At 56.6% G+C, this 10,743-nt stretch overlaps 1 protein-coding gene across 2 annotated transcripts; it reads left to right on the top strand.

The window, feature by feature from the left end:
* The first annotated feature begins 480 nt into the window (after positions 1-480).
* Positions 481-3,492, top strand: CD79B (CD79b molecule). Of its 2 annotated transcripts, none has more exons than XM_061176269.1 (6): positions 481-547; positions 1,198-1,248; positions 2,259-2,570; positions 2,791-2,909; positions 3,177-3,218; positions 3,340-3,492. In XM_061176269.1, the coding sequence occupies exons 1-6, from the start codon at positions 481-483 to the stop codon at positions 3,436-3,438; spliced, it is 690 nt and encodes a 229-aa protein (XP_061032252.1). In that variant the 3' UTR covers positions 3,439-3,492. The 2 variants fall into 2 exon arrangements, with proteins under 2 accessions (XP_061032252.1, XP_061032251.1); XM_061176268.1 differs by having other exon boundaries at positions 1,195-1,248.
* The last annotated feature ends 7,251 nt before the right edge of the window (positions 3,493-10,743 follow it).

Raw genomic sequence — 10,743 nt, 5'->3', positions numbered from 1 at the left:
GCCAAGAGGCTGTGCTCTGGGCCCATAGCTGCCCGCCAGCACCCCTGCCCCATCCTTCCTGGGTGCCCCTCTTCCCACAGGGTGTACGCTGGTCCAGGGTGGAGAGGCCGCGCTCGCATTCATCCACAGGACCCATGTGTATTCAGCTAAGTGTGCGGTGGGAGGCTAGAGGGCCCCAGGGCACGGGGATGGGGTGGGGACTCAGAGGCCGCCGCCACCCGGGGCGTCCACCGCGGACCCCGCTGTAGTACCCGAGCTGGGGTGACCCTTGAGCCTTAGCAGCACAGCTGACAAAAGAGCCTGCCCTCCCCCAGGGTCCCCGGAGAGCCGGTGCCTCCCCTGGGTCCCAATTTGCATGGCAGGAAGGGGCCTGGTGGGGAAGAGGCGGGGAGGAGACAGGCTGCAGCCTGGGCAGTTACACGTTTTCCCCCCAGGAGCCTCCGCTGTCGCGGGCTTGGGGCAGGAGACGGCGGGGTGAGCATGGCGGGGCCGGCGCCGTGTCCCGGGCTCAGCAACTGGTTGGTGCTTTTGCTGTTGCTCCTTTCAGGTACGGCCCGAGCCGAGAGGCCCGCTGGTTCCGCTCTCTCCACTGGTTCTGTCTCCTGCTCTCTCCTCCTCCTGCTTCTGTCTCTCACACTTTTCTGCCTCCTGTCTCCCTCTGACAGCCCTGGGGACCGGGTCTATGGGTATCGGCCATGCTGATGGCTCAGGGCTCCGCGGCCCCAGCCCCTCTCCCGCCCGGAGGGTGTCAGGCTGAGCTGGGCCTGAGGGGTTGGTGGCTCTGACCGCAGAAGAGCTGGGCCCAGGAGAGAGAACGAAGAGTGTGGTTCACCCCCAGGCCGTGGAGGGCACTGCGTGGGGGGGGGGGGTGGGGGCAGTGGAGAGCTGCCCCCAAGCAGACCTGGGACAGGCATGTTCCAGAAGTGGTGCCCTGGTCTGGAAGGCGGTGGAGCCCTCCGGCTGTAACTTCCCTCCCGTCTCATCCAGGCGCGGCTCAAGGTCAAGGGCAGAAGGGGGGCTGGGAGTCGGATCTTCTGGTGACCCCACCCCACTCTAGTCTCTCCAGAGCAGGGCTGGGGGAGAGCTGAGGGGTCCTGATGCTGATGTCCTGGGCGGGGAGGAAGTGGGTCTGGGAATGCAGAGGTGGGGCAGCCAAGTCTGAGTGACCGGCCCCGCCCACTCCCTCCCACCCAGCAGGTGAGACGGTGCTGGCGGCCAAAACAGAGGAGCTCTACCGGGATCCCAAAGGTCAGCAACTTCCCCCATCCCTTCTGGGGACAAGTATGTCTGTGTCCAAAGTCGGTCACTGTCCTGTGGGCTGTCCCATGGTCACCCTTGTGCCCTTGTGCCCCCTGGGTCTCCCCACCCAGGACTCCCATCCCCAGGCCTCCTTAGGGTCTGTCTCCCTCTGTAAGACCTGGCTCTGAAGTCCCTCCAATCCCCACTCCTCCAGCCGTCATCGTCATTAAACATAAGTGCTCCAGTCCCAGCGATCCGGGGCAGCGCCAAACCCAGGGTTGGAGTGGGGGCCAGAGGGAACCCCACTGAGGACTCAGGCCCGGTCTCCCTGGCTGGGGAGTTGGGCTTAGCCCCGGCAGGAGACCATAACCTCAGGGGCCCCGACAGGTCGCAGGGGTTCCTAGGGGACCACTGACTGGGAACCAGGCAGGAGGGAGGCTTCTTGGAGCAGGTGGGCGGGGACATCATGGCAAACTGAGAAAGAAGGCTTAGGAATAAAAAGAGGAGCAGCTCCACACAGAAGTGGGGAGGGAGGTGACGGCCAGGGGATGGACTGGGAGGCCTTGACTGCCAGGCTAAGGATTTGTGGGGTGCCCCTGAGGATTTCGGGCTGGTGTGAGTAGCCCAGGGCAGGGAGAGGTGAGAGCACCAGGCCAGGCCGGAGGCTGTGCTATGGGCCTTCTGGCCTCATGGGGTGAGGCCGGCATCGGGCTGCTGTAATGGGCATGGAAAGGAATCAGAAGGTTCCAGGCCCTTCTAAAGGAAAATCAGGCGGGAAGGGTGGGCCATCAGGAAGGGGCGGGGTCCGGCGGCTTGGCCTGTGGCTTCTCACGTGGCTCTGGCTCTCCCACACCTCTGCCTCATGTCTGACCCACACCCCGAGAAGCAAGGACAGACAAGGGGGCTGAGCCAGGGGTCAGTGCTGCCCAGGACGGGGGCCCACGGCTGAGGGCCTGAGTTCGGGCTGACGGTCAAGAAGACAAGGGGCGGGATTTTAATCCCAGCCTTGGCGCCCACAGGAAGCATTTGTTCCCGGATCTGGCAGAACCCACGTTTCGTGGCCAAGAAACGGGGCTCCATGGTGGAAATCAAGTGCCACCTGGAGGCCCTGGGCAACGTGAGCTGGCTCCGGAAGCAGGAGACGGACTTGGAGGCCAAGATATTTCTCCCCGAAAAGGGCCGCATCCTCCAGACCCAGAACACCTCCGAGGCCACGCTCATCATCCAAGACATCCAGTTTCAGGACAACGGCATCTACTTCTGCGAGCAGGAGTGCTTTAAGTGGCCCCCGAGGACAGAGCGCAGCTGTGGCACTGAGCTTCGGGTCATGGGTGCGTGCGGGGCCCGCCCCCCAGCTAGGGAGGAGAGCGGGCATGCTCGTGGAGCCGTCCACACCCACCCCACCCCAGCCCGGACCAGTAGGGGGGGCCACAGTGTGGCGGTGACTGTGGCCCTCGAGCACCTGGGAGAGCCGCTGAGAAGCAGGTCCTGAGGGGCGCAGGCCCAAAGTGGGGGCCCCAGCCTCACCGCCCCCGCCCCACCTCCCCCCAGGGTTCAGCACCTTGGCGCAGCTGAAGCGGCGGAACACGCTGAAAGACGGCATCATCATGATCCAGACCCTCCTCATCATCCTCTTCATCATCGTGCCCATCTTCCTGCTGCTGGACAAGGTGACCCTGGGGGCCGGGGAAGCAGCCACGGGGCAGGCCGGACACGGGCAGGGTCTCCACTTCCCCAGCCCCGGAGCCTGCCCATTGATTTACCGATTCAGTCACTCCTTTATTCATCAGCTGTTCTCGCAGAGTGCGCTTCTCCCCCTGACCCTTGGCCCCTGACCCTTCACTCCGGGCCAATCTCTCCGGCCCTCCCCAGCCTGGGCCGGCAGTGGATGGGGGTGGGGGAAGCTAACACTCTGCTCTCCGTCCCTCACCTGCCAGGATGACAGCAAGGCCGGGATGGAGGAAGATCACACCTATGAGGTGAGGAGCGGGGTGGACCCCGCAGCTCCCGGGGCCGTGGGGGGCAGGGGGCACGGTCAGAGGCACCATCTGTGTGCGGTCAGCGTGTGGCCAAGGCCTGAGCTCCGCTCCGTGTCTCCAGGGCCTGGACATTGACCAGACAGCCACTTACGAGGACATAGTGACGCTGCGGACAGGAGAGGTGAAGTGGTCGGTGGGCGAACACCCAGGCCAGGAGTGAGAGGCCGGCCCTCCCCACGCCCCTGGGCATAGCCCACTGGGCCCTCACTGACTGCTTCAGAGCCGCCCGGCTCCCAGCCCATCCCCTTTACCCTGGACCCCCTGTCCGCCTCCAAAGCTGGCCCACCAGGTCCTCCTGCCCCTCCAGCCCTTGGTCCCCATCTCTTGCCAAAGGGACTGGAGCGGAAGGGCCACAGGGCAGTGATTTGGCGCAGGGAGTTCTCTGGGGCTAGACTGGACCCAGCCTTCTGGGGGTGCTATGCGGGGATCCATCCCCTATTCAGGACGGGGAAGGCAGAGACTTGTCTGGAACCTGCAAATGGACTCAGAACAGCCCGGCTTCCTGTAGAGCCCGGGAAGGGCTCTGGCCCACCCCCATGTGGCTGCAGATGGGCCACCGAGAGCTTCATCCCTCTCCCATCCTCTCCTGCTCTCTCCCGCCCTCCCCCACCCCAGGGGGCTGCTGGCCTTGAGCCCTTTCTCCCACGGAATAAACAATGTGTCTTGAGAAATGACACACAGGCTTGTGACATCTATGGCTATGGGGTGGATGAGAGTACCTGTTTGGGCGCAAATCTTTGGGCACCCGTGGACCCATGGGGTGTGAGGAGGGACGGCTGCCATGGGGCTCAGAGCCCTCTCCGGGGCTCACTCACTGCTTCTCTCTGAAGGCCCAGTTGGGACCTGTGGCCGTGTCTCCCGTTCTTCCCCTGCTCTCTGACCCTAGTGGGGCCCCGAGCAGTGGAGAAGGACTGAATGGACTGGCCCTTCTCGGCGGGGATACCCTCACCCTGCATTCCCTTCAGCCGACAAGCAGCATTTGAGTCCTGCTCTGTAGGGCAGAGGTCTTAGCCCTAGAAGAGTTTGCCCTCCCCCCACCCACCCCAATTCTCTTGTCCTTTAAGGCCCTCCACCTACAGGAAGCCCTCCCAGAGTGCCCAGTCCCTGCCTAATCCCTGTTTGGACCCCGGCCTCTCCAGCTCTGGCATAGCTACTACCTTGTGCTGCCCATACTGGCCTTGTTCTCCAGTTAAATTAGAAGCTCCCTGAGGGCAGGGTTTCCTCTGACTTCATCACACACCCCCTTGTCCCCTACCAAGCCTGGATATTTTTTTAAATTTGACCCAGAGCTATGCAAGAGAGATTCCTAAAGTGGGAGGCTCTGTGGTGGTGAAGTCTGGGCGTCCTTAGGTAACCCCTTCAGGCTTTCCCAGCACAAAATCAGAGGCAAAATGGTCCCCAACCTGCCAGCGGCAGGAGCGACTGAGAGCAGCTCAGGGCTGGGAGCTGAAGTGAAATTAACCTCTGTGTGCAGAGCCAGGCTGAGCTCCACTTCCTGTTGACCCTGGGGGGGACCCCAGAACACCTCTTTGCCATTCATGCTCTGGATTCAGGTGGGAGAAATCCCTGTCCTCAGGGAGCTGCCAGTTTAACTGGAGAACCAAGGCCAGCATGGGGGGACCCGTGAGAGCAGCTCCCTCTGGGATTCCAGGTGGGGCAGGTGGCCAAGGGCCCCAAGCCTGGGGTTTCAGCTTCATCTCTGCGTCGCTCAGCGGTACCCACTCAGAGCCAGACTGGGCCAAGCCGGGGCGGGCCTCCTCCCTCCCTGGTGTCCGGGCTGCCAGAGGAAACTGGCTTGTTTTGGCATCTGTCTCCACTGAGCTGCAGCCCTTCCTCTCCTGCTGCTTTGCATAGTGGCGCTAATTCTGGCCTCGACCTCCACCAGGGACCCTGGGCAGCCGGCTGGGGGTGGGACGGAGCCCTCACTTCTCCCCCCACAGCAGGGTCTTCCCCCTGCTTGGGGCTGCCCTGAATCTGGGGAGGCCTTGGCTTTTTTGAAAGACAACTTAGTATCTTTGAATAACTGAGTTTCCCTAATGCTTTGAAGTACTGTTGGCAGAGAATCATCTGAGCAGGGAGGCCTGCCTCGACCACCAGACACCCAGCCCGCAAGGGCACTGCCTTCATGGTTACGATGTAGAAGCACTCCCTAGTCCATTCTTCTGTCTCAGAGGCTTACACTACAGGTGTCCCCATGTCTGTCTTATGGGTCCCTGGCCCCTGGAACTGACAGGCAGTGGAAACAAAGCTGGGTGACGCTGGTGGGGGGTGATGAACGTCTCAGGTCTCAGTTGCTTTATCTACAAAACGGGAATCATAAATTTTGTCCAAAGGAGTTGAACCAGATGTTGGTTTTTAGAAAATTATCCTACAGTAAAATTGACTTTGTTTTCTTTTCATGAATTTTAGATTTACAGGTTTGTATAACCACCACCACAACCAAGATACAGAACGTGAATCAGACTCTTTTTCTGGGTCCCCCAAATATTTATATATTGAGAATCTCTTAACTGCCAATAAGATTTTATTGAACACCTCCATATTCATTTACATGATCTTGCCCCACTGTTACCCTGGAAGGGGGACGGCTGCATCCCAACTTTAAAAATGAGAAAATCGAAGCCCAGGGAGATGATTACCATAATTGGCCAAAAGTCACACACAGATCTTCTGACTCCAAACTCAGCATTCTTTCTACTACATCACAGCTGCCTCCCTCAAAGGACCCTGAGGCAGAGGAGGAGGAGAGCCATAGGGAGAGAATCCTGGGACAGCTTTGCCATCTCCCTTGTTCACAAGTCCCAAAGCCCCAAAGATCCCACTCCTTCCTAATAGGCCAGGATGTTGAGTCACTGGGCCATCCTTCCAGGAGTCCAGCTCTGGGCCCCTCTGGGCCCCTCTTCCTTTAGAATGCAGCCCCGAGGGCCCTTGGTGGGCACATGCCCTGCTGCCCACTGGGGGAATCCAGCCCTGTCCCCCGGGGCCTGGGGTAAGCACAGGCTTGTTCCTCCTCCGTTCTAGCTTGACTTCCGGCCCCCTGGCTGCAGGTGTTGCTAGGCCGGGGGTGCTCTGACCCAAGGGTTTGGGTGTTTTTCCAGCAGAATTGGAGATTAGAGAAAAACAAAACAAAACTCGGAAAGCTGCTGCTGTTTGGGTGTCACTGGACCCCCAGCAGTTGTGCAGCCTGGCCGGATCTTCCGCAAAGGGCCTCAAAGGCCATCCAGCCGGGGGACCAGGGACTCTGGTCCGCGCGTGCTCTGCTCTCTGTAGGCAACCTCAGCAGCTGGATTCAGAGCCCACATCTGTGAAATGTCTGGATTTGTCTCTGCTCTCCAGGCTGCACCTAGTTATGGCACCCTCGGGAACTGCTATTGACTCAGGTACAAACAAAAACCAAAACCAACAAACCTGCCACTTGGGGACACCTCAGTGGCCATCTCCCACCCCAAAGCCTTTACTTGGAAACTTAGGTGACTCCACAGAAAACAAAAATTAACAAAACTGAAACCCTGAATTCAGAGTGTAGTTTGTTTAAACACATTTAGACAGATCCTAATGCACAGATCAAATTAAAAAAAAAAAAAAAAAGACATCGTCCTCTCGGCCCTAAGACCAGTTTCTCACATGGCAGGAGTGGGCGGGCCAGATGCCTCGTGAGGTCCTGTTTGGGGCTCAGGTTCTGCAAGTTGTGGGTCTGCGTGAACATCTCTGTGTGCTTACCCTCAGCATATGCATGCTGCCCTGTCTCCTTTTTACATTTAAGTTTGTTCAGGTATGTATTGCTGTGCATGGCAAGATCCCATATTACCATTTTTTCTGTACTTGTTATGTTAAATTCATTCTACTATGAGGAGAACGTCAAGACACGGCATGGCCTGCCTTGCCATTTCTGGCCGGGGGCGGGGGGGATATTTGAGTTCTTTCCCTGGCACCGTCTTTTCATCCATTCAATCCACTCAACAGATGATTGGTGAGTTGCTAGGCCTGGGATGGTGCCAGTTGCCAGGTCCCCCCAATCCCCAGAGCTATGCTCTCACCTCTATATCTTAGCTATTTCTTTCATGGTAGTTTTCACAATGTGAAATTTCTGTATACATTTTATCATTCTGTATTTATTTGTTTGCTATTGTCTCTCCCGTAGACTGTAAACTCCAGCAGAGAAAAGATTGTGTCCTTTATTCATGTAGGTATAATGAACTGGTACAATACCTGGCACATGGAAGGTACAACAACTGCTTATTGAATCAGTTAATGCAGGAAAAAGAGAATGAGTGAATGAATGAAGAGACGAAAGGCGTGAACCCAGCCTCAAAGAGCTTACATTCCCTTAAGGGGAATAAGATGTTTACAAACAACCACAGAATAAGGTAGAAGGAGGCAGAGGTTATTTCCAGCTGACAACACCAATCAGGAAAGCACCTCAGACTTCCCACAGCTGCTGGACACACCCCGGTATTATTATATTTCTTTTTCAATGGGCTTGTCTCCCTGGGGAATAAGCCCCCAAGTGGAAATTACTTAGTAGGTCCCATGATGTAGATTGTTTTGCACTTCTAGATTGTTCAGAGATCCTCACCTACTGTAAACAACATCCCCATCAACCCACAGGAGTGCCTGCCCTCATCCTCCCCCCGACCCCAGAGCCCTCCAAGGCCCTTCCTCCATGCTTGAGCCCTCTGGCAAACTCAAGGGTCCGATGAGATAAAGGAAGTGAAAACGTGATGTACACTGAAATGTGCAACACAAATGTGAAGGATGATGCGACTTGGTTCATTAAATCGGGCTCCATCGAGTTGTTTTTTTACTGCCTCTTTTCTTGGTGCCTGTGTACCTCACTCTGGGCTGAAGCTCCTTGCATTCAATTCCCCCCAAGCTTCATTGAACATCTTCTGAGTGGGGACTTGATCCCGCCCTGCTAGCTTTGCACTAAGGATAGTGCTTCCACGCCCAGCGGCGCCACTGTCTTTCCTAGATGAGGCTTCTAAAGAGCTCGTTGTGGTGGGAAGACTGGGGCCTTGGGCTGCCATCTTTTAGGAGCTGAGAGACTCCTGGCAAACTACTTATCTCTTTGAGCCTGAGTGTCCTTGTATGAATGCACCTCACCCTCTCCGCATCACTCAATACAGTGCCTGGCACATGAAAGGCGCTCAGAAATGTTGGTCTCCTTTTCCACCTCTCCCTGGAGAAGCCCTTGGGAATCCCCACATAATATTCTCTAAAAACATTGACCCAATGAGCTGTGATCAACGCGGTCATCAGACTCATGCTTGAATCAAAGACAAAGTGGAGCATATCCTGGGGGCAATCCCAACCTCTGGCCTCAAGGAAAGCAGGACAGAGCTAGAGGTGGGAAGCATGGACCTCAAGTGACCAGGGGAGAATGGAAAGAGCTGCCCCCAGTCCCTCTGCGGCTCTCCCTAAGACCAGGGCAAGCATGACTCTAAACAATGAGATGGCCCCAAGCCGCGTGGACTTGAACCTCAGAAGTGCTCCTGAAGCCTGAAAGAGGCCACTTTTGGATCAAGAGTAGATCTTTGAATTTCCACAATAGGTACAGAGAACCCCAAAGATGGTCAAATCTGAAAATACGAAGGGCTTCCAAACACACTGAAATTCATGGATTCCAAGATGATGGGGGATTCATCCCCAACCCTTCGAGGATGACCCTGGAGATGCTGATCACAGCCTCTCCTCACTGGCCACCATGCAGAGGCCATTGTGCGGCAGCCTCTGAATCTGGAGAAGCCTTGGTGCCCCAAGAAGGGGTGAGTGCCTCCCTAGCAAGAGCACGGAATTCCCAAGTCTAATTCAAAGTTTATCTTCTACTAGCAATGAATTATGTATGTGTCTCCATCACTAAAGACCCTGAAAAAGACCTTTTCTAGACTAGAGAGAAGGGTCACCAGTATCCACCCCCCACCCTCCAGTTCTTCCCTCTTTGGGTGTGATGGCTGCCACCGTGGTCACCTTTTATAAAGGTGTATCCCGGGGGTCCCCAGAATCCTGTGGGCCAACCGGAAGTGGGTTGGTGAGAGGAGACGCTCCCCTGCTCTGGCTGGTCCCACCTGTTCTTGGCAGTAACCTGCCTGGCAGGGAGCCTCAGCCACACCTCACCTGTGCCCACCTTGTGTGGCTCTCAAGTGGTCCCCAAGTCGGGCTCCTGTACCCTCAGTCCTAGGGGAGGCCTGAGCTTCTCCTGTGGTCCACAGTTCACATACTAGTCCCCCCAGCATTAGCTAGAAGTCTGTCACGAGAGGTTCCACTTCAGTGTCCCTTCCCCCAGGTGACCTAGAAGGAAGAAGTGGCGGAGGACACAGGAGGCTGTGTGGGGCTTAGAGACCCTCCTCTACTTTCTGCCTGGCTCCTCCCCTTTGGTGGCTCTGGAAGGAGAGGAAAGTGGTGTCCTCACCTTTCCTGTGGCCCCACCTTCCTCAGAGCCTGTTTCTTTAATGACACTCCCCTCTGGTCCTCCTATGGTCATGCCTGGGGACAATTCCCGCAGGTCCCAGTGCCCTCCGTAGCAGATGAAGAATCAGGGGCACGGTCGGGCGATGGTCCAGGAGTGATGGGAGAAAAGAGAGCTCTGTCTTCTGGTCTTAAAAGGGGGAGATGGCAAGGCACAAGCACTCAGGTTCTGGACCATGGGGGTGTGACTTTTCAGCATTGGTTGGCAACACTATGACCAACCACCTCTAGAAAGGTTTTCTCGTTCGTTCGTTTGTTTCCCCACAGGGTCAAGTGCTAAATGTTTTTAGACTCAGGGGATGGAAGGTTGAAACGGAGGGCAATATGTTCTTTCCTGCTCTTATCCTTGGGGACGATTGGACGCTGGTGACCTCCAGATGCTGAAATAGCCCCAACCCTGGGCACCAGGAGGTGGCAAGACTGCAGCCCTAGCCTTCCTGACCCTGGCCTTGCCCTGCTATGTGGTCTCCGCCATGCACCCCATGTCTCTGGGCCAGTCTCACCTGGAAAATGACGGACAACAAGCTGACTCTTAAGGGAGGACAAAATGAGGCAAAGGGACTCTTGTGATTAGGGGCAGGATCCTTGTGATTAGGGGCAGGATCCTTGTGATGAGAGGGATTTCAAAGTTAAAAAAAACAGAGTGGCGCCCACCCAGTCTGCTTTGAAGAAAGGGCTTGGGATGCTGCAACGTGGGAAGAGCAAGGATTTGGAGATCTGCTGCCTTGGCTGAGGGCGCTCATGTAAGTAAGCCTCTCTGAGCCTTGGTCTCCTCCTCTGTAAAATGGGGTGATAATACTTCCTTCACAAGATGGTCCTGAGGGTCTAATGTGAGATTGCATGGGCATGCTCTTCACAACCTGATAAGCTCTATACAAATATTAAAAGGAGGAGAAGAAAGACGGGGAGGAGACTGCAATGACTGGAGAGGGCATCTTTCAGTGTACTGTGCCCAGAGCTCCAGTGCTGGGGGTGGGACTCAAGTCCTCAAGGGCTCTTC

The sequence above is a fragment of the Eubalaena glacialis genome, chromosome 19, assembly GCF_028564815.1.
Source record: "Eubalaena glacialis isolate mEubGla1 chromosome 19, mEubGla1.1.hap2.+ XY, whole genome shotgun sequence".
NCBI lineage: Eukaryota > Metazoa > Chordata > Mammalia > Artiodactyla > Balaenidae > Eubalaena > Eubalaena glacialis.
This window is presented reverse-complemented; position numbering and strand designations above follow the sequence as displayed.